A 24,841-nucleotide genomic window follows, 5' to 3' on the forward strand; every position below is an offset into this window, starting at 1 on the left:
GTACCCCACTTCTGTTTTGAGTTTGTCCTCTCAAGTCTACAGGTAGGTTTTGAGTAATGGTCAGCTCTGCTGTGTATCCTCCTGCATGAGTTGTGCAGGCTGGGTCCTTGAGAAGGAGTTTTAGGCTTTGCTGGAAGGTCGAGGGTCACCACTTCTCGCTGGCATTGGCTGTGGGTGCTGCATCCAGTCTCAACTTCTTTTTTCGTTTTCTCAGCTCTAGCCATAGTATTTAAAATGCGAAAGAGATGATTCTTTCTCTCTTCCCAGGAAAGTAAGGTCATGCTTAATTGAATATCTAACATATCAAAATGGAAAAAAATAAATATCTGATTAGTCTTCAGGTTAAAAAAAAATAGGTCTCATCCATACAGAAACATCAGGGTGGGTGGCTTTAGTCAGCGTATATTTGGCAGCTAAATCTAGATATTACCCTTCCATCTGGGGTCATAGTTTGTTTTAAAAGAGTTATGTATGAATTTTCTCTAAATTGTAGCAGAGGGTCATGAATTAGTGTCTAAATGTGGGCTTGACAAGATTATTATAGTCTCTATTTCTTGCCAGAAACAAAGATGAATAGAGATAGCAAGCTTTTAAACAGACTTTCTGACATCTATAATGTCAGCAGAGAGTGAATGAATGGCAGGATGCAAGAACAAATCTTCATTTTTTTCTTATTTTATAAGGATTAGATGGACCTACACTCATTCATAATTTCTTCCTAAAATAATTACTAAGTACTACATGAACGAGTCATTTTCCATCCCAGTTACTTTCCAAATCATGCAAATTGTTTACTAAGATGTACATATTAAGATACATACACTAGAAGATAAATATACTTTGGTTTGCATTTAGAAGTAGATAAGATACACTTAGATAAGATACACATTTTAGCTGAATGTGTATTTTTATGTAATTTTGTTTGTGTCTACACCTAATAATTTGTTTTAATGCTTGTTGGGGGAACTACTATTTTGGTTTTTTAAATAATAATTTTCAGCCTCTCTTTCTGTGGATTTACTGATTATTATATTTCTGGAGCAGAGATCTACGTTAGCAAGTTTTGATTATTAAATTTATGGAGCAGAGATCTGTGGTGGCAATTTTTGAATGAGAAAGACAGGGTGCCTACCAGTATACTACTGCCTTTTCAGTATAACCCCTTTGAAAATACATGTTCAAGATTTTCCTTTTTGTTTATTCCTAGTCTGTGTGTAAATAGGAACGAACCACCTATGTTGAGGCTGTGGGCTCTAATACTTCTTTTTTAAAAAAACAAACCCAATTTTTATTCTTAGATATGAATATTCATTTCCATTTCAGGAGCACAAACAGCCCCACCATTAGTACTTTGGCAGCTTTTGCCCAAATGATATTACAAACCCTAGAGTGATGGCTATGAAGAGATATAATATTCAATGAACCCAACATCTTTGAAATGATAAAAGCACATAACATTTTTATACATTTAGCTCCGCCAATGGGTGCACATATTTTTATATATATATATGTAGGAAAAGAGTGTGTATACGTAGCAAGAAATGCAGCAAAAGAATATCCAGGTACTGCAAATTCTGTCTCGTTTTCACCTCTTCTGTAACTGCTGACATTAATGCTTTTGTTGGTCTTCTTTTTGTTAAAGGAAAGACAGAAACAGTTCCACTAATAGAAACCAGCATGCAGTGCTAGTAGCCTTTAAAAACGGGTTTTGTTTTGTTCCCCCCCCCCCCAAAAGGTATGTAATTGAAACAAAAAGCATTGTTTCCATCCTAATTTTTTTCTCCTTTTTTTTTTCCTTGTTTTTTTTTTTTTTTTTTCTTTCCTTGAGCCCATCCTGTCAGGCTGCAAGCGTGAAAGTTATTTTCTGGTGGTGTGATTAGATTGGGGCTGAACTCTCCAGCTGGCAGGCCTGTCTGTGACTGGCGGCGGCCTGTCCCCAGTGCTTGTCATCTCCTGACATGCCTGACAGGATGGGGACAGCAGCCCCAGACAGGTTCATTAGATGGTGTTTTCTACAGCTGGGCTAAAAATAATAATAAAAAAAAATAATAAAGTGAAAAAAAAAGAAAAAAAGGCCACGCTCTGTCAAGGCCCAAGCTGTAGGGGCCCTTCTTGTTGGTTTAAACCAAGGCCTTGTTTTGACAAATTCTGATCTGTGCGGTTTTTAGATTTTCTGACACATTTTTGTTTTCTTCCCCTTTGGCCTGCGCTCTTTGCACTCTGCCTTGTTGCTGCTTCAAAATCCTAACACCGCCTTCCCAGGAGAGCAGGGAGGATGCTTGCGGAGGCCTTGGAAGAAAAATAGAGCACTACAGTGAAACAGCAATAAGTGTTCATTTCCATGGTGATCAGCCCAATGGCACAAAAAACAACCTTGGGACTCTCAATAAGCCAATTACAAGAAAGGTTAAGAGTTTTATAGTGCCAGAAACATGCCATCTACATGAGAAAATAGTATCATTACTAGCAATCTAGGCTGTTAAATACATTGCTGTCTGGTGCTGCCAGAAACGTAAGCTGTTTATGCTATTTTGGGTTTTTTGGAAGCTGCCAGAGTTTTCCGGTGCTATTGTCAGGCTTTGATGCAGTATATCAAAAATCTACATGAATATAGACTATAAAGCAGTTTAAACCAGTAATAAAGCCATTTGAAAGCATTAGGTACATTGAATGACACAATGTTAACTAAATGGGTTCAAGCTCTGAGTTTCTTACAGATATGTATCAGATCTTTGCTTTAGATTTTTATTATGAAGATAAAGGATTTGTCTTTATATAATTTAAGAATCTCTCATAAAATATTTTTGAAAAGAAAAAAACACTGAATACTTAATTTTTTCTCTTGCAATAATAAAGTACCTATTGACTCCTTTAATTTACGGACTGGTGACTGCAGTTTGACTCCAGGGTTACCTGCTGTTTTTCTTAGGGACTGTCGCTTGATTTTGTACATTTTAAGTAGTTACAACATGCTGTTGTGTAAAACACTTCTCATGCTACTGGGAAAAAAAGGAAAATGTTTACGATTTTGCTTACTTTGCCCCTTTGCTTAGGAGTGCAGAGAGCATTACAGCCTTTTATGTTTTCTGCGTTTAGCTGCTTGCAGTGTAAGCACTGCGGCTGGAAACCAAGCCCTTCATTCACAGAAATCCTACCACTTACCTTTCCTTTGTATTGTTAGTTACTGCTGCTTTAGTTCATGGTCTCTATGACAACTGTTTAAATTGGGATGGGCAACTGTCATCTGGAGTATTACTGAAAGAAAAGTGTTAGTGAGCACACAGTTCCATAGATAGAGCATTTCAATATAATCCAATTTTAATTGAGCTCCAGAGACTTTGATGTGCTGCCGAAGGTTGGGAGAGAGCTATTCCAGGGAGAAATTAAAGCAGCCCAGCAAGGCTTCACTACTCCAGACTGTCACCATTTTAAATAAGCATTAGCATCAGACTTAACCTTCCCCTATGAAACATCTCACTTTTTTTTTCCCCAGCTTTTTTTTTTTTTTTTTTGCAATACGTATAAAGGCAAAGACACTTTCATCTTTTTATATACATTTCTATATTCCCTTGATTAAGTTTGAAAAGCATGCACTGGACCTGAGACGCATCTGAGGCTGTCTATTGGACCTTGCGTTGCAGTTCATAGAAAGGAATAGAGGCAGAGTGAGGATTAGTTTGCAACAGTCAAATGGCATGTGTTGGATTTTCTCTAAAAGACTGCTCTAAAAGTAACCCGTCCCTGTGCTAAAAAGTTGAGTGGGGACTTATTTTAGCTTGGTTTCCTCATTAATTCCCTTTAATGTAAATGAAGAAGAGCAGATATTTCACTATAGACTCTCTTACTAAAAAAAATAAGTTCTTTCTATGCCTGTATTTCCACTGGCTGGGTTTTTTTTCTTGTTTTGTTCATCATCAACAAAAATAGTCACATAACGATTACAATAACCATTAGCAGACTTAGCTCTGTTTTTGCACAGTGAGGAGATTACAAGGTGGCTGTAAACTGTTGAATTAAAATCAAAGCAATCTTATAATTGCTTCATTTAATTAAACAATATGATCCTTTTGTACCATTTTCTTTTTCTCTCACAAATGTGTATACATACAAAAAACTTCTAAAATGAAGTTTTCATAATAATAAAGAAAAACTGAGGATCACTGTATATTTTCCGATATTTCGATATCCATTGGACAGCATTGCATGTTAGAGAGCTAAGACACATTTTAACATGAGTCATTTTCCTGGCTTTTAATTTTCCCCTTTTTTTTTTCTTTTCTTCTCTTTATATTTGACTTTCTTGGCTTTCAATGAAAGAAAAGCAAATTTGTGAGATGCTTAGTTCTCTATGGATGCTCAGTACTTTGAGCTTCTACTCCAAACAGTAGGAGTTGGGATACTCAGCTGCAAAGAAAAGATGTATCTTGCAAAACTGAGTCTGTCAGAGATGGGCTATTACATAGGATGCCTGTATTCTTTAGAAGGAATGTGATATGCATCAAATCCGGACTTAATGGCAGTAGAAATGGAACCAATCACAGTACAGGCAATAATCTGTCTGTACAAGTTAATAGGGTTTATTGTCTACTAAAGCAATTAGCCTGTTACCCATATAAAAGAAAGGTAAGAATCTAGTTTAATAGGAGAATTTGAATAGTTGGCTGTTGTAATCTATTAAAAAAAAGTGGAAATATCAAATCTCTTTCTAAAGCTTGTGTAAATTCCATTTTATTAATAAATTTTTTAATTTAACAAATGTTAAGAATAAATTAATTGAAGCTATGTGAGGGAACTCTCTTCGACTGGGATTGGCACACTTTTTCATAGTCACATAGTACCCTGAAGTCCATAAAATCTAAATACCTTCTGTGGTGGAGCAGCTTGTAGTGGATTAAAACAGAGGCAAATTCACACGAAGCATCTCTACACGCTGACAGGTGTTGCAGTAATTTCATACTGGGAACCCAGAGTTCACCACAGGAAAGCCTGTGAGTATGCCCAAATTTATGACATGCAGGTTTGCATTCCAGTTGGCTAGAAATCCAAAGAGGAGGGAACTGTATATTAAATCTGCTATAGCACTTCTTCCCCCAGCTATTGCAGACATCAGAAGACTATACGTGTGCCTCAGAATCTGTTTTTGGTAGCCAGCTGAGTAGGATCTTAGTATTCCTCCTAGTTTTCATGAAAATTCTTTCCACAAGATTGACACTCCAAAAAGTTGTCCTTACTCATCTTAAGTGGGTTAATAAAGAATGGGTTGGTATGGCGATATATTAGGAAGATGAAGACATTTTGATGTATGTTCACTATAATTCAGAGGCAGTGTAATTGTTCTTTGGGGGACATTAGAAATTGACATAACATAGGGTAGCCATGAATCTGTTCTAAATTCCAACACCAAGCAAACTTACTTCCAGGAGTCACTAGTGCTCGAGACCCAACACTGCCCAGCACGTGGCAGCTGTAGAGTTTTGAATTTCTTGAGTATTATGCTTGTCTGTTGCAAACTGTAATACAGAATGTTTGGGGATGGTGAGAACGTTGTGGATGTACAGTATCTGTAATTTTATAAATCTGTATATGTCTTTTTGCTATAAAAATAAATTTTAAAGTTATTGCTAAAAATTCAGCGGTTGAAATTGCGCCAATTACTTTCCAAAATGTCGGGATTCATGAAACAGCTTTTATATATGAAGTTAACAAAGTATTACTGGTTTCTGATCAATCTTATATAGGAAGAGATATTAGGATCAGAAGCTTAAAAAAATTAAGCTCTGTAGTAGAAAAAATGTTGTCTTCTAATTACTTCTATAGATCCTAGATCATATGCATTCTGCACTGAATAAATCAAATGTGAAACTTAAAATCCAGGATTCTCGGACATATCTTCTGTGTGACATTGAGTTCACGTCTATAAAAAGAGGAACATAAACCTATCTTTCTACCTGTCATTTGGTAGGAAATGAGTAATGTTTAACAAAACTCAGTATTTACACTTTTCTTAAAAGCAGTTATTCCTAAGCCTTCCGTTATTATAATGTTAAGGATTTCCATCATGGTACATTTGAGTCTTTAGACAATGCGTTGCATTGCACTTTTGAATGAATATATCGGTTCACAAATTATGACAAACAAAAGACCCTGAGGATTTTATGATGGCTTTATTCTTGGGAAAGTCCCCATCAAATACTTGTGGGTACCATACATTGTTCTTCAAACTATTCCTATGTTTTTTGCTTTTGCTAAGTTCTAAAACCTTGTTGAGTGACTTATCCTTAGTGCAAGGGAAAAACTAGTACACATGAGGATGAAATAGGCACCAGAAGACACAATTTTAGAACACCGAAGAATGTGAGTTTCTTCTAGACCTTTCCCATAACTGGATGGTCGGCACACTCTCCTGGAAACTGGGGAGTTGCGTTTCACTTCTTTCCTGCTTTTGAAGGGAGCAAGTTTCCTTGTATGTTGGCAAATTATGACCAGCGTGCAATGCTTGCAGAAACGTGGCAGCAGTCAGGGAGCTTCTCTTTCTATTGCTTAATCAGTTGTATGTTTGTAGGAGCTTGCCAGGAGCTGCTCGCCACTGCCTTTCCTTGGGGCAGCACACAGCCAGGGCAGCTGATGCAGCTCACTCGGGCACTGGCCATCCTGGCCCAGTGAGGAGCACTCATCCAGCTGTGAGCTGCTCATTGCGAGCACAGCGGTGAGGTGGAGCAGCCAACACTGTTGGGGAAGGGTGTCATTTGGGTTCACATACCTATGAGATAGAAGGGAACTGAATCTGAGTGCCTATCTCAAATTCTCGCTTTAGGCAACGGAGAACTTGTTTGTTTTCATGCTAGTGTTTGAATTTAGAACTGGAACTCTTTTTCAGCTAAAACTCTCACAAATTCTGTCAAATCCACCAATATTTCAAGTTTAATAAACCTGCGTTTTTCTGTCAAGTAACTATTTAATGAATAAATGTCCAGCTTTGGTTTCAAGTTACAAGCATTTATCAACACTGTCTTCTCCCTGGATTTGTGACCATTATAAATCCTTTCTTTCCATTGCTTTACTTTTGCTAAAGGGGTCCAGAATGAACCAGTTGACAGAAAAACAAGCTCTCCGTTTTTAATCCTCCAAAAAAAGTTCTGTGTTTTTACTCAGATCATATAAATTTTATGGCTTTTTTGGCTTGTCCGCTCAAGTGAAAATACAATTTGTGCAGTTCCAATTTAAAAAATTTGATTGCATTTTACTGAATGTGGTGCTGTGGCAGGATTGCTCAGAGCAGTTTAGGTATTGAGATCACCACCAGCCTGTTTGCATTAATCTCTGAACATGAGATGTAGAGTGAGAACAGAAACAGCAGTTCTGTTAAGATTTCTCACTAGATTTGAGTCTGACATCCTGTTGTTGCCAAAGTCAACACAAAATCATCTTAGACCTTGTGAGGCAACAGGCACAATATAATTCAATCCTGTCACTAACTAGAGCTAATTGAGCTTCTCTACTTTGGATTTTACCCCAACATTTGTTTCCTCAGCCTCTATGTTTTGAGTTGGGCTGTGTTCTAATATGGCTTTCTGTGGCACTAGAATATATTTGTCTTCTGCTTCTCCACATGCGCTGTTGACCTAGCCGGCAGCATCAGCTTTATTCCCACTTTTAGAATCCTTAAATCAGATGAAACTTCTGCTTAGAACAGTAACTGTTGGAATTTAGTTTGGAAGTAGAGCCTAAAAAAGCTCTCTGCCTACCTTTTCTAAGGTGGTAAAGTCTAAATCTGCTACCTCTTCCTGATGCTTTTCCTCCCAAGAACTTCAGTCTATTGCCAGCATTCCAGGAGTTGCCTAAACTGATGATCTGTTTGCACATTGCATAGAAAGGAAACCATGCAAAGGCAGGCAGATGTGTTAGACCCATAAAATGAATGATAAAAAAAATATTTATTATTCAGATTTCTGTTCTCGCAAAGGTAGTATTTTCCCATGTCAGTAGCAATTATCCTTGTATTGAAAACTATGCACTGGTGTTTCACAAAAGCAAAGGAGTCGGATAATGCATTTAGAATACCTAAAATATTCTCTTTGGATTATTTTGATCCGGTTGTTAACATTTAGCAACAGTGCTTCCGTATCTAGGAGCAGGGTTTTATTTTTTACTCTAATAACCCTACTGCCGCTGCTTCTCAAGAAATCTTCATATCCTTTCCATTACTTTCCTCGGACACAAAATCGTAACATGCAAAACCATTTTACCAATGAAAAGAGGAAAATGGCCTGAAAATGGGCCAACTTCAAACAATTTTTCAGATGACTGAAAATGAATGTGGGAATAAGAGCGTCAGTTACTGTCAGCCGAGTGGGCATTGTTTTAATGGATACTGAAGTGGTATGCTGACCAGAGAAATCAAATTTAGAAAAGGTTGGGGTGAACAGAACCTCATGTTTCAAGAAAAGGGGCCTCATGAAAGCTTAAAAAAACATTGGAAGTAGAAATATAAGCTGAGAAAATTTGGCAAGGAAGTAAAGCCCAAAACCACAAAAATAATATCTGCATTTTTTGGATCCCAGAAGAGGAGGAGAAAAATGAAACAGGAGTGCCAATATTTACTAAAAAAAAAAGTTCTAAAAAATATTTTTAAAACTTATTTGAATGGAGTAATTATAATGGAACATAATACTCAGCTCATCCTGCAGAGCGTCGTATCACAAGAGCTACTTGGAGGAAAGCTTTTAAGCCTTACAAATAAAGAAACATTTTACACAGAAGCATGCCATAAGGAAGGGTAAAGGAGACCTTAATGTAAAGAGAAACTGAGAACATTTCACTAGACCGAAGTGCGCAAAGAAAACATGATAACACGGTATTTTTGAGAGATTTTAGAAGTGTTTACTCTTACGTGACTATGGGAATTGAGGCAGAGAGGATGTTCTTAAAGTGGGTTAAATGCATACAAAAAAAGAAAGTAGTAAGAAGTCAATGAAGCACTAGGTTATTAAATTAATTTGAATTGTCCTTCCTGTCTATTAATATTCTCAGTTTTCCATTTCAGAAGAACAAAAGTGTATCATTATTTAAACTTACCTGATTTCGAAATTTCTTAATAAATGTTTTCTTTATACATTTACATATTTGGACATAATATATCCCTTGTTACGGTGTATGCATATTTTTCCTGCTAAATCTGAAAGTTGATCGTATTCAGTGCTTCATAAAACATTTTGAAATTATATGCTGTTTACTCAATATGGTATTTCATAAACTCTGAGAGTCTGGTTCCATGCCATTAATGTCTGTCATTTCAATCTGTATTTAGAATACATGAAGCAATCATGCAGTCTGCCATGTACTTGTAGCAAGCTCCGTGTTGTTAGATGGTTCTGGAGAAGAAAGTTTGCTGTATGTGTTCAGGAGCCATTTTTTTTTAACCTATGAAGATCTGCATTCAGAATTCCACATTTTCCTTGAAGCAAATACTGATGCTAGCAAACACTTGCAAAAGGGAAAGCCAAATCCCTGACAGGAGAGAATGATTTTCAGTAATTGTTTTCATGTGTTTGTAACCTCTAAAAGTGTGCAATGATGCTAAACTATTTTATGAATACGTATTGTGTAACTGGGTCAGGTGCATAAGCACACTTTTGTAGCTGGCTCTAGACGGCTCTATTCACTGTGATTTGTTTTTGTGAAGTACTCCATGTTTTATTGTCAGGCATCTTCTCTTTAAGTGCTGAGGTTGCAATATTGGAAGCATCCCATCAGACACTGATATAGGGAATGTACTAGATAAGTTCCATGAATTTTATGGTTACTAGGCTGTTATGAAATGGTTAATATGAAATCAACTGCTGCTTTGTGACTGAAGCATACTATTGCTTGCTATTTCAAATAAACTATAAAGGGTAGTGGCTTTTCCCACAATGATAATTTCTTTTTTTCTTCCTTTCCTTGTCATTGTTTTTTTTTTTTCTTTCCGCCTATTCATATACAAAAGAGATGAGGTGACCACAAATTTAGATGTTAGCTTTTTCATTATGGGCCTCTTAGCTAACTTTATACAGAAAGCAGGAGATACAGTTTCCACCAGACAACAGTGATGCAAAAGATCCAAGCAGAACGTTTTGCATAGTTCATACCCATCACAAGTGTGTTTGGTTATTTTTCAGGAGAGTGGTGTCAGACTAACAAAAAGATATATATATTATTTTTTTTTAAGTTTACCACAGAATTTAATTGTAAAAAACATTTTCTCAACCTTAGGGAATATTAAATATTCATTTGACAAGGATGGACGAGGCAGCTTCAGAGAGTTTCTCTTCTCTCCTTGGCAAGTGCAGTCACAGAAAAGTCTGTCATGAGAAACGGTATGCAAGCTCCTGACCTGGAAACCTGGAACACCGAGGCTATTTTACTTTTGTTCGTTTTGGTAATGTAGGTGTGAGGACTGCAGTGTAATTGAAATGAACCAAGATTTCTTCTTCCTGTTTTTTGTTCAAGGTTGGCACACATGAGATAGACTCATAGTTGGCTCTTGCAGGTAATCTGTCTTCCGAAGTTTGGTGATGGTGAATGAAGAATGAAACACAAACAAAAATCCTATTCAAACTAAAGGGCCACTATATATTGAGATAATGGTGGCTTATTTTGTATTGGAAGAAACACAATTTTGCAAGCTTAGTTAAAGAAAAAGAAAAGACAAACCAGGTAGAGTATATAGTCAGTTAATAAATAAAATAAATTGTAGCTATAATTGACAGTGCTGAGGAAGACATGCTGAGTTTGGTGAAAACTGAAGCACTGGACACATAATTCAGAACATTTAAAACAATGGAAAATAGAGAGACTTAAAATAATTTTTAGTGTTCATGGACTGTGTGAGGGGCAGATTGTAAATATACAATACAGTACTTTTAAGCGTATGTCTCCAAACCTTTGAATCAAATAAAAAAATGAAGGGTTGCTTTGGGTTGGGCTATGAGGATGCAATAGCATCCCACTAGACCTTACTCAGTCAAGCCAAATCTTTTCAAATGCAGAGTGAATATTTTTTGAAATGTAAAAGATTAAAGTTGACGTAGGAGGGGTAAACTTAGAAGGAAAAAGGATAAATTCATAGTAGTTTCTTGCATCTCTAGAGGAAAAAGAAAATGAAATAAGTACCACATGGCAAAGACAATAGCCTGTGTTGCCAGGTAACAGAGCCATCTAACAGATAGATGGGATTTCGATGCCTGAACTAAGGACATGTCAGAGATCTTTTCTTTAATGTTCTAACTAAAATAGCAGTGTCCAAATTAAAGATAGTAGTAGCTACACTTAAGGACTGGATAAAACTGTCTTTATAAAATGAAAAAGTATCTTCCGTACTAAAATTCAGTGTTCTTAAAGCCCTTCTGGTCATTGGTAAAGGGAGAAAAAATGCATTTAATTTCAGGAAATGGCCATTTTATTCAGAAAGGATGACTCTGAGGACGATTTTCAGGCTTTGAAAAAAATAATCTATAGGAACTTTGGAATGTATCTGTGGAAATGCAGCAAAAAATGAAACAGTTCTACTATACATGAGTACAAGGCAACCGTGTCCCTTACTGCTCTTGTTGTTAGACAAGTATTAGTACAAAAGGTAAAAAATAATGAAGGAAATCAGGGAGTAAGTGCTTTGAAAATTAAACAAACACACAAACAAACAAAACCCACAAAACCCAATATCAAAGTTATTTTAGATGTTAACGGATATATGCATTTTGCACTAAATATAAACAAAGCTTGGCAAATGTTACAAGTATCAATTGATACTTTCACTGAGGAATTGTGTTAGAATTAAAATACTCTGAACTCTGGTTCCAAAAGACAAATGATGAATTCCCATTGAAAACAGTAGATTAAATTCACATATGTAGGCATTAATGCCTAAAACCCCAAAGGGCTATTTTTTAAAAAAAAAAGAAATATTGAGCAATAAGCAACATTCTTTACAACAGGTTGGAGAAGTGAATATTCTTACCATGAAGTTAGCGGAGAATAGATAGGACTTGTACAGTCTGCTTTCCTTTATTTCTTTATAACAACTGATTTTGTGATTATTTCAATTCCAGAAACAGTAATCAAAAGAGAAGCACCAGAATATCCTTTTGCAGTGCTGTGTCTGCTGCTATGAGATACCAAAAAATGGTATAAAGCAGCCAAAATAAGTCTCAATACTAAAGTGTTTCTCCTGTGAAATAGTCTATCAGCGATTTTAGTAGAATGGAAACTAGTATTTCTGGTCTTCTGGTTAATGCAATACTGCAAAATTTCATCTGTTAATTAACAATTAATTCATTATCAATAATTACTGAAGTAGGCTTATGATTAAAAATGTCTTGACTCTTAATTGAAAAAAGGCGACAGATCCTGATTATATCAGAAATAAAATTAAAATAATGGAGCCTTCATATGTGAGTTAAGTAGGAAAGCACTTCAGTAATGGTTCTGCTTTTCTTCTGTGGAGCATCTGAACATCCCAAGCTGCTTTACTAATCTAATCTAAGTAAGAGTAACTGATAGATCTTTTTCTGTATTACAGAAGCCTGAGATTTACAGACTTCCCACTCTTAGGATAACAGCTTCATCTGCATCTATCTGCAATGCATCCTAGCGAATTTTTATCCTTGGTCTATCATCTGGCCAGTGGAACAATTGATATATTTAAAACATACTCATATTTCTGAGTAAATGAAAGGGTTTTCAAGGAGAAATAAGGAGAACAAGGAGAAATAAGCTTTAAACCAAATAATTGCAGCTGGTACTAAAAATTACAAGTGTGCTAAATTCATATGTAGATATGGTTGGTTGGCTGATTGGGTTTTATTTTATTAAAAACAGCTTATTTGGGACCTATCTAGAATTTGGTGTTTAGTCATGATGTTTCAACCATTAAGACATGCCTAGAATAAAAAGTCTTCGGACTGTTTTTAGGAGAAAAACTCATAAAGCTATTCAAAATAAAAAGGACTGATTTAAATACAAACAACAGCAAAACATTGGATGGAGAACATGGTAATTTTGGCTTCACATAATTAGATAACATAATTTGAGTGTTGAGTGTCTTTTGGTGGACAAAGTGGCTATTTCCATGTCTTTATGAATAATGAAATATACAATATATGCAGTCTTTAAAAAAATGTAAAATAGCCAGGTCCTCATTCATGTGATAGGAGAAAGCAAAATGCTAAAAATCTTCCTGGAAGAAAAAAAAAAAAGTGTAAATTTGAATCCTAAATCGTTAAAGGATTCAAATGCAGAAAAATGAAATTACTTTATTTAGCATCTTAGAACAACAACAAGCAAGAATCCTGCAATAAAGTCAGTAATTTCTACTGTAAACTTTAGATACCTAATATGGAAGGTTTACTGCATTGCTTGAAAATAGTGTTAGATGAATGTTATGGAGAATGACAAAAATGGGTAGTATATCTTGGACAGGAAAACAGTACAACAGAGATACTGAAATAATTGAGATGATTTGATATCAACATGATAATCTGATATTTGTAGGACTAATAGACAGTTAAGTAGAGTGTAATTGAGGACAATAATTGAATTATAGACTCCTTCCTTTCCTCCGATTTCCTATGCTTTCTACTGCTTTACTGGAGTGCTATGTAAGTAATTTGTTTCATAGAGGGGTGAACGTACCTCTATGAAGTTACTATTGCTTTTTACTTGAGTAAGAAGAGGAGGAAGAAAAAGGCAACCAGTGCATGATTGGTATAGAATGTGCATTTAATATTGATCTGTAACAACTGCGCTGTGGTGCGTGCCAAGACATTGTTAACGTATTACTACGAATCGTCTAAAATGTTAACACATAGGATACAGTCAGTATTAAACATTTTTGTTTCAAAAAAAAAATAGGATAAGTAAAACCACTTTTGAAACAAAAAGTGAATTCCTGAAGGAAGTGTTTTGTCAAGGAACTAATTCTTTGGCAAATCTGCTGGCTGCTCTAGATCTGGTTACAGCTACATACATTTTAAATTCCTCTCGCTGGGAGACTGTTCTCATGTTTTAGCTTTTTATACTTGGTTGTTTTCCTCCCCGTTTCCGCTCTGTATCTTAAGAACCTGTGTATTTAAAAATATTATGTATCAGATAGCAGCAAAATACAGTCAAAGAAGGAGGGTACTGAAATCTTCATAGTCATTGTTCTTAAGCACCTGAATTTCATGTACACGATACCAGCTGTATCCTACCATCTGATCTCAATGAAAGACTGAAGGAAAATTTGGCTTATTTAGCTTATCAAAGAGAAAGCTAAGCAGTAACTGGATCACAGTCTGTAATTACCGACACAAGGAAAGGTTATCTGATACTAGAAGACTCTCTAATCGTGGAGACAAAGGTGTCACGAGATCTAGTGGCTAGAAGCTGAAGTCAACAGAGTTCAAAGTAAAAACAAGGTGCAGATTTTTAACCATTGCAAGAATTTAGCATATGAAGTAGTGATTCCACAGCTGGCCTGTGACTGAATAGAGGGCACATGTAGTCTCTTGGGCATGTCTGAGGGACCTCCAGAGAAAACAATCCCCTTCTCTTCTTCAAGGCTGTATTTAGTTACCCTGGAGAGCTGAGGTGGATGAAACAGTGCCGTGTTCCACAGTGTTGTCTTGTCTAAGTCTTGCCTGTAACTTCTTCCCATAAAGACGGTACAGGGGGCTCATTGTGTTCCTCTCTCCAGTTTCCATCAAGGACAGAGCTGACATTTCAATGCTCTTCAGCGTGCTGAAGCACATTTGTTTTGTGGCTATTGTTACTGTCATCTCTGAAATAGGCTCATCATCATTATAAGAAAAAAGTTACGGAGAACAACTGAACGAAAATCCATGGAGCTCTTTTACACAAAGTACACAAACTTAAATTAGCTCTTTCGTATATGAAGACATGTTACTAACTTGAAGCTACATCAGTGAAAAAACTGAAGGAATACAATTTCCATTACCTCAAGCATGAAGGATCGTTGACAGCAGCAACATATGGTCTCCCTAACATTTCCCTATTCAGAAGTTGGGGGAGGTCATGATTACAGAAAGCAAAGACCTTAACTGAGCGAGTAAAGCGCTGCAAGCTGGTATACCAGCAGTTTCTATGTACCTAATGAAGAACAGAGAAATTAAATCTTTCCAGTCTGAAACCTTTTTTTTTAATGTATTTCCCCTTAGCAAAGGTGTTCATTGCATTTCTTTGTTTCGCTGGGACTGCAGCCGCCTTAGTAAGTGCAGCCCAGGGGAAGGCACAGCCTCCAGAGCCTGGGAAATGCAGTTGGGTGCAGCAAGGGGATGGTTCCCATCCCAAATGACTGAATCCTCATAGGATGAAGTGTCAGAGTCTCAGCTATGGGCAGAACCCACCTGAGAAGAGGTGGAGGACTGAAGGAAACCTTCCAGTTGATGAAAAGGATTGGAAAAGGGTTATTCTACAACGCTTGTTACTGCTGGAATGATAATTCACAGAGGAGATAAGTTAATAAAGCTGATACCTAATTAAATTGTGTCTTTTTTGTCTGTATTCCTGAACATCCGGAACAGTGAAAGAAGAGTGAAAAATATTATTTAGGTGTACAACATCTAGTCTTAGACCAATACCTTCAACTAAGAAACTGACAAATTGGAAAAGCAATGCTAACTTTTAACTATTTTATTTTAAATTATTTTCACATTAATTTTAAAATGCAAAAATACAAATTGCTAAATTTTGTTCATGGTTTGGGGTATTAGGTATTGGGGTATTAACTTTGGAAAATTATTGTGTTGATGTACTGTTCTAGCTAATTTCTATATTTATTAATGGAATGGAGGGAGTTCTAATTCATGACCCTGAAAGGGATGTGAATAGCAAGTTATGTTATTTTGGTTGTACTTTGCCCAAGATAGCCTCAGAAGTAAATCTGTTACCTGATACATAACTGACAACTGTGTCATGCACAGTCTTGGAAGAAAATATAGCTAAACATAATTGCAACTGTGTCCGTTACCGTGTGCTTGCTTGTAGAGTTTGGGGTTTTTTGAGGAAAATGCGTTGATGTGACTCATGAGAAATAGATCTTAGGAGTATCAGGTTACGGTACTTACTGATATTCTTCTAACAGCTATACTTCATTGCATTTTTAAAAAACATTTAAGTTCATAGTTTAACTCATGGGTTTTAAGTGTTAAAGAGATACGATTAACTTAACTAAACTTCATTGATGGGTAAAATTTACTATGTTCTTATGCAATAATTTAATGAGAAACTCCTGCTAAAAACTTTCACCTCGACTTTCTTTAAAGGTCCTTGCCTATACAGAAGGCCTTCATGGAAAATGGATGTTCAGCGAGATTCGGGCTGTTTTTTCAAGACGTTATCTTCTCCAGAACACAGCTTTGGAAGTGTTTATGGCAAACAGAAGTAAGCTTTTGTTTATTTTGTTGCATAAAAAATGCTAGTAATTATTTTGTGTGTTATTTGTTAATCTTAGAATTTAAACTCTGTGCTTCCTTTGATAAAGTGCTTATGTCTGTGTTCAATAATGCTTACTCTTGCTTCTATTCATTGCACTTTGTATTAAAATCAATCACATAAATCAATCTCGCTGCTTTCTGTGCAGCAGTGAGATTTATTTATAAAAACAGATCAAAGCAATTGGTAAATTCTTCACATATTTTATCAGAAATGTGCTTTTCTATGATGTCACCACTCTCTTCCATTTTCCATAAATATTGTAGTGAAATATCTAAAAAGATATTTCCTTTTCTAATTACGACTGAGTTAAAGTAAAAAGGAACAGATCAGTAAATGGATCCACTCAGCCTTCTGTGTGCTACTCTGAATCAGAGTTGAGTGGTTGGTGAGGTGTGTCAGTAGTCTTTAGAGCTCTGAGGAGCTCTGATGTAAGTTTTGATTTCAACTGGAGAGGGAATTAAGCAATTTCTGGCCCTGTGTGTTTTGTGTGTTTTAATGCACCAGTTAGAAGACCAAATGACATGCCAACTACTGAACAGCTTCCCAGCCTGATAAGAGGTTATACAGGTTAATGGTAAGCTGCGGTTCCTCTGAAGTGTACCAGGTCTTCTGCAAAATGGGAGAGTTAGTGCCAAAACATTAACCAGCTAATGATACATAGGTCTGAAGTATGCCAGGAGTTTCTGTTCTAACTTGGATCCCCAGGAGGATAAAAGTGGAGCTGACTTATCTTCCCAAATAAAAATTTAAGAGTATTTTAAAAATGTATGTGGGTTGGAGAAACGTATTTCTGCAGATGGTTTACTAGACCATATTTTCTCTTCTTCATTTAGCTTCTGTTATGTTTAATTTTCCTGACCAAGCAACAGTGAAAAAAGTTGTATACAGCTTACCACGTGTTGGAGTAGGAACCAGCTATGGTTTGCCACAAGCCAGGTAATTTAATTAAAATAGTTTGTATATTTTGTGTTTATTATATTACACAAATTATATTTTTAAACATATCAATACTAAAATGTTATTCCTGTCATGAAACTCTAGATTTTCTCTTTCTTAAGGTTAGTTTGAGAAACAATACCCTTTACTTACTGTATGGCCTGTTATTATGGAATAGAAGTAAAAGTATTGTAAATTAGATACTATTTTTTTTTAATCATTACAGGAAATAAGTACCTTCCCCTGAAGGACCAGAAAAAGACATTTACTTTATCTCTTCGAAGTCTAGTTTTCTGTCAGGTTTTATAAATGTCTAGACAAATGTTCATCCTTGGTGTGATTGTTATGCAGGACACGGAACTGAACTTGACTAGGTTTTGTGTTGGCTGAATGAAAATCATTTTTTTATATATAACTTCTCACTTGCCTATTATATAAATGTGTATGGGTTATACTTCATTGCTCATCGGTATAGTAGCTATTTTGCAATTTACAAATGTCTTCCATTCATTAGTATAATGCATTATTATTATTCTGTTTCCAAAATTTAGGGGGATATATATTTTGGAAAAGACCAACTAAAGTTCAGTTTTAGAGATTTTCACATACTATGGACAAGTATGGTTTTTATTATCTTATCAACATAAATATCAAATCAGCCTATGGTCAGGAATAAGGCTGGGAATTGTCAGATCCTATATGGTAAAAGATTCTTATTTCAGTGATGGGTAAGATGATCTTCATTTGTACTTCACTGAGTGAGGCGGGGAAATTTCCTGCCTCCAATTTTTTTTTGTTTTGTTTTGTTTATAAATGTCTGTTCAGACCTAAAATTGTTTTTGAGGGTGTATCAGCAGAAGTTTGGTGAAAAATGTTTAGATTCAGGATTAATTTCTGGTCAAAATAAAATAATAATAAATAAATATGAGTGAGGAAACAGCAGGAAATTAACAAAATATGTTGTGTTGGGTTCAGATTTCCATTTGGCTTGACTTGGCCAAAAGCCAATGACTTGATCATCAGTGTAATGTCTGGGATATGTCTTTCTCTTTCTTTAAGTCATTTCCTACAAACTAAAGCTTCATATTGACCTTGTTTTATCCCAGTGCAGAATGTGGAAATACTCTGAAGTGTCAAAGCATTTGTAGGATTGGAGAACTATTTCGTTCCCAGCTGAACATCATTCCCTGCCATGAGCTCAAGAGTCTCATGATGCCTAAGGCTTGATCTCCTGCATGTGCTGAAATTCTTAGGCAAACTGCCAAATTTCTCAAGTTTTCACTGAGATCAAGGGGAAGTTGGGGCATTTCTTTGGAAGGTGCATCTTATTAATATTTGCATTGCTCTTCCAAATACTCAAATTAAAGGAATTGCTGTCTCTAAATAGAAAGTAATAGTATTCTTTTCTGAAATAAAAATGGCCACATGTTCTAGAACAAACAAAATGCAAATTTCTCAATCAGAATTTCATATCCACAGTGACATTTTTTACTTTTGAAATTCATATCCTTTGTGCATTATTCAGTGAATAATTGTCTGAAAAAGTTTGTTGATATATAATTATTTAGAAAAGTTTCAGCTTCACTATTATATGCAGTTATTTCCATACCTTTTTGATTAAAGTTCAGTTTGAATCGAAAATGGGCTTGCTAGCCTTCAGAATAAATCTGGCATATTGTAGTGAAGTTGGTTTTCTTTCTTGTTTTTGCGTAATCATGGTAGATTTATGCACAATAAAGACCCTGTAATCATGGTTTTTCCTTTTTTTTCTGTCTACATACCCATATTGTCTTCAGTTGGATTGCAGTGGAGTAACTGAGGGAAAATCTGGCTCTATACCTGTTCTTTAGTTAATATTTTGTTGCTGTTAGAATATAGTTTCCCTTCCTATATTGTCCTCCTATGTTGGCTGTGGAATGCTAATTTTTAAAATTATGCTTATTTGTATAACTAAGATAAGGAGAAATTATGCTGAGTAACCAGAAGGAGCTGCTATGCTAAGTAAAATGTTATCCTTTTTTTATGGTCAGTTTTCCAGATTAAGCTGTACTTCAAAATATATTAACAAAACCAGATCTTTCTGGTTGTTTTGCTTAAGTTCTTTAGTTTTATTTTTGTAAGTAATATTTCCTCTCTGATACTACTCTGATAATAATTTCATCTAAAGTTAATTACTTTATCATAAAGACTTGCGTTTGCAATGGAAACATTCTGAAGGAGTAAATTACTTTTAATGCAGTACATGGACTTTAAGTGCATTTCTGTTTTCATGGAGAAATCCTGGAGATTTACAAAGGTGAAAAGAAATAGAAGGAAAAAGCAGTATTTGGGATCTTCTAATGGCTCAAAGGATTAGAAACAGGTAAACTGGTATCTGTTAAGACTGTTACAGACCTGCTGTTCTGAGCAAGTCTCCAGTTTGCCTCTTTGCTGCCTTTCCCAACAACCTGTCTAATATTTTGGTTCAAAAAAGCATTCAAGCCTATGCCTAATGTTACGAAGAAGTAATTGCATCCTTAAAATTAGTGGAAGAATTTGGTCTGATTTGGTAATCAAATTTATTTGTCTTTGATAAATGCATTTTCATGGTTCCTGAAACATGTTGCGTTGCTGGTGGTTTCTTTATGACCTTGCAATATGATACAACTGGGCGTACAGTACTGTGCCCCTTATTTGACTGATTTCTATAGCTCCATTTGATTCTACCTAGATAGAGCAACACCTGCATTTTTACAAGACTATTAGCAGACCACTTTTTAGGGTTCTAACACCTCAGGTGTAATTTACTGATGCATTTTTATTGAGGGCAACATCACAGCTTAGAAAGCAGCTGTGAGCTGCCTCACAGTTTCACAGAGATCAAAGAATTGGTAAAAGATACAGTATCATACTTCACTACTAAACATGTGCCTGGCACCATCCACTGAAATTCCGTGAGCTATTAGTGCACTGAATAAAACACTGGCTCCAGTTATTAAAGCTAAGAAATACAAATGATGAAGGTTTTGCTAAAAGAAAATGTATTTTGGCTGGTACATAACTATATTCAATGTCAGCTCAGCTCTGCCGCTTATTCCACATCAGTGGCTTGGTGATGGATTTACAGATCTCAGTATAGCTGGTTGCAGAGGTTGGATTTTGGGAAGGGAGAGGGATATAAAACCTAAGATTTGATGTCATCAAAGCGTAAAACCCCTTTTAGGGCTTTGATTAAAGGTGAATATTGACGAGTCTCTTGTCAGAAGCCAGTGACTTTCCCAAGCCTTTTTTTTTTCTGAACAGGAGCAGCACAACACAAGACATCACGCAGGTGCTACATTTTTGACAAGATACTTAAAGATTCTTTAGATGAGATTGGATTGTAGCTACCTAAATCAAAAGTGATCGTGGAAAGGGGTGGGTCATGCACCACATACAGGATATATAACATCCCTTCCTTCAGCAAAATGCCGTGAAGTGTTTTCTAAACCAATTTAAAGCATATAAAACTTGAAAAATTGGATCATCCCCTTGTACATCAGAGGGTCTTCTGCAGTTTCCATTTTGGTATTTCACGGTTCTCTAGAAGCAAAGGAAGTACATTCATTTGTGCTTCTTCCTATTGGTGATGGCATATCGAAGGAGAGAAATGGTTTGATCAAAGTTGGGTGGATTTAGCAAAACACAGAACAGTGGGTCTTCCTGCGTTAACTGAAACAAGCAAGTGTGGAACCAATTTATTGTGCATAATTTTTTCCAGTCTCTGCTGAAATAACTGTGAATCTTTCAAACACCTTAGATATAAAGTAAATAAGGAGCTTTTTTAGTATATTTTGATTTTCTGTAGAGTTCGCTCAAATGAGGCATTCAAATGCGAAGTCCAGCACTTGACAGTTTATAGATTTTTGAGATTCCCTGGGAGATTGTGGTAAAGTGTAAAAGCAGCTCCTAAGCTGTACTGATGCATAAATGTGGTTTTGTCATGGGAGGAACAGAAAATCTGTGACAGAAATGCTTTGTAAATTTAATGATCTCTTTAGTATTTTTATTTTCTGTATTTATTAATTTGTATGTAGTATTAGTCATAGTTTACTGGGAACAATACATCTTTGAGAGTTCCACTGTAAAAGTAATTGTTATCCTATAAAATGCAATATAAAGTATGATTACATTCAGATAATTCTTTAGATAAATTGTTTGGAAGAAGTGTAATAGAAACAGTTTACAAACTTCTTGTCTCCTGTGTACTAGTAAAGTGCATCATCCTACAATTTACTGTAAAATAAGGCTAGCCAAGCTGGCGAGACCTTATGAACTGCTATTTTGGGCAAATACAAGCGTACCTACAGTTGCGTGGTCATTTTTGTGTGCCAAGTTTATAAGCCTACTTTGTAAGCCTACGCATTGACAATTTAGACCTATAATTATGGTAACTGTACACTCCAATCACATTCCAATACTCATCCTTTCTCCGGAAACAGGGTTTAGTGCATGTGTAGGAGTTATGTATATATATGTTTAGAAGTAGATGGTTCACATTTTTGTAATCCCTGCAATTTGACACCTTGTATATGATTTTATTTTAAGAATATACTCAGCATTCAGCATCTGTAAATTGTACACTTAGTGTGTTTAGTGTGTAGCTGAAAGCTGAAGCATCGGGTGTCCCTATTTACTATTGACAAGCTATATAAATACAAGATATATTCTTTAAATTCATCAATAAGCTACACATTAGGGATTTTTTTTTTGACAGGTATAAACATTTTATCTATTTTGATCCATTTATAAGATTTAAGTTTCTGAGGAAAATATCTGGGGAGACAAACTTTTTCTCCTTCCAAAGATTTTGCTCATCTTTTTTTCAGCAAGGACTATTTTCTCTAGAAATGTGTTGTGAGCAGTGAGGCTATTTCTGCTTGTTGCAGATTTATTTATTTATTTTCCTTCCTCATTAGTCCAGACTGAATCTAGTCCCCTATATTTTACCAACGAGGGACAGTATATACTATGGGTAATTTAGAACTTCGTGCGCGGTATTTGGTTATTGTCATACTGTCAAATTGAATATAGAACAGCTTAAATTTTCTGCTTTTCTCTTCCTTGGCACAAGTTTTAGAAAATGTGTGGAAATCGAGTATCTTAGAAGCTTCTACTCCTCTTCCAAATTTGAATGAAATGCTAGTCAGAAGTTATTATGGAGAGACAGGCAGATGGACATGTGAACAGATAACTGAATAAACCTTGTTTCTTTCAGAAACCAGTCTATAAGTAGAAATCTTGAAGCTTACTGGGATATAGGAAGGGCTCATGGGTTGCCGACCATGGAGGGGGTGCACAAATTGTAGAATAAATATCTTCAGCCCATGTGCTGTAAATATATGGCACTTTAATCTATCACTCACTCACTTTAATGAACTTATCTCAATGTATCCTTTTGAAACAGGGAAATGGTATTCCTCTTTTATTCCTACTCGACAAGCCAGGCACCAGGAGGTCTGCAGTTTCTTTTACTTCCAGTCTTTTAACCAGATTCAGAATAAAATAAAACACAAAATATATTATTATGAATTATTACAATGCTGTAGTACTGGTAAAATAAAATGCGGATGTTAATTTTAGTCATTTCTCAAGTAAGGGTGGTAGCGTCTTCTTGACTTCATTAAACAAAATAAAAAAGCCTCTGAGAGAATCTGAAATTAATCACACTAATAACATTGCCCTACATCTTAACATTTAATGAGGCTCTTAAAAAAATCATTCTTTAAATGTGTTTCCTAGGAGAATCTCTCTGGCCACTCCCCGACAGCTTTATAAATCATCCAACATGACTCAGCGCTGGCAGAGACGAGAGATATCTAACTTTGAATACTTGATGTTCCTCAACACTATAGCAGGTAAGGCTTCTGACTCCTTAATCACTCATAATATGTTTATGTTTGTCAAAGCCTTAAGCACCGTGACTTGATAGAATACATTTATCCCTCTAGAATTCACCTACAGCTTTATGATAGATTCTGAAACACACACATTAAATTTTATCGGAAAATGCACAACCTATCACTGAGACTTTAGATTCATGTATTGTTGTGGAGGCAGTTCCTTACTCCCTTTCTGCCATTTCCTCTGCTGACAGCTTTGTCTGAAGCTTTATTAGAGTCAACAAACCATTGCCAGAGAGTGTCTGGAAATAATAATGGGAAAATGTAATTTCGCTACTTCATCATTCTCAGCAACAGCAACTAGACAGCAGAATAACAACAGTATTCTGCCTAGTACAGATGTCACCTGGATTGTGGTATGATTAGATTACAGCATCTTTTCTCGTTTAGTTCTTTGAGCTGAAATATAATATCAGATTAGGTATTTAAAATGAGAAATAACTGCCATAGACATCCATTCGTTATTGGCAAAAGACGAGCCTTTCTGGCAATTGTCATTAATTAAACATACACAATGGCATTTTTCCTTTAACCTTTCCCTTTTAGCATTAACTCCTGTGGTAATTTTAAATATAAAACCCAGCAGTTTTCTACACCATATACAAAGATTTCCTGGAGGTTGTCCACTATTATGATTCCTGCCTGTAGCACACATGCTGCTTATGAACCTGCCTGCGGAGAGACTTACTCAGGCATTTCACTGCAGTGAGCTTTAATTTGAAACTCAAATTAAATTCCACCAGGCAACACTTTGTACTCCGGTGTTACAACTCTCAGCTTTACTTGGTCCTAACTTTTATGCTTGGTGTTATCCTCAGGCCAGACATACGACAAATGAAAGTGCAAAACCCAAAAGTAGCACCTGTAAGTGCCCGTTACACTGGCCGTTCTGAGGGCAGTCACTGCGCTCTTCCCAGTAGGGCAGCGGCAGAATTCGGGAGCTGTCAAACCAACTTACTTTGAACCTCTAAGCTTTTGCCTCTGTGCTTGCATGGTAGTCATCTTCTGGGCATCCAGTCTTACAGACATTAATAAATGTGTCATCAAATTATCCCAGTGTGATACAGAAGTGCTACCACTGAACAGTTGGAAATCTGAGGGCATGTTTACCTTGTGCAGTGGAGCACAAAGCAAAGTCCCTGAAGCTACCGGAGACCTGGGCTGGAAAGTCCGTGTGGTGCAGTCCCATGCAGGCACACCAGCTTGGTTCCCGAGCATTATAGCCACAGTCCCGCAGATCTCTGCCAAAGGAAGGAGCCCTGCTGAGCATTTATTACCTCTGGCGCAGCGCCACAAGAATGCCGCTCTCCTGCTTCTGGACACTGGCCTGCCTCCAGCCGCTCCGCGTCTCCCGCGCGTCCGCTGCCCTTCTGGTGATGAGGAAATGCAGACAGAGCCTCACAGGCTGCCTGACAGCCTCACCCGAATTTGGAGGGTTTAATGGAGAGCTGGGAAGTTAGCCTAGGTCCCCTCAGTCCTTGTCCAATACATTATCGACAGAACTGTCCTTCACT

The 24,841-nt window shown here is 36.3% G+C and overlaps 1 protein-coding gene across 6 annotated transcripts in view; it reads left to right on the forward strand.

Annotated features, from left to right (window-relative positions):
- Positions 1 to 24,841, forward strand: part of NBEA (neurobeachin) — a 513,163-nt gene that overhangs the window by 392,134 nt on the left and 96,188 nt on the right. For all 6 annotated transcript variants that reach the window (XM_063332757.1, XM_063332720.1, XM_063332711.1 and 3 more), the window contains 3 exons: positions 16,299 to 16,416; positions 17,304 to 17,406; positions 23,167 to 23,282. In XM_063332757.1, the coding sequence (XP_063188827.1) occupies positions 16,299 to 16,416; positions 17,304 to 17,406; positions 23,167 to 23,282 (337 nt within the window). The remainder of the gene's footprint in view (positions 1 to 16,298; positions 16,417 to 17,303; positions 17,407 to 23,166; positions 23,283 to 24,841) is intronic.

The sequence above is a fragment of the Chroicocephalus ridibundus genome, chromosome 1, assembly GCF_963924245.1.
Source record: "Chroicocephalus ridibundus chromosome 1, bChrRid1.1, whole genome shotgun sequence".
In the NCBI taxonomy this organism is placed as follows: domain Eukaryota; kingdom Metazoa; phylum Chordata; class Aves; order Charadriiformes; family Laridae; genus Chroicocephalus; species Chroicocephalus ridibundus.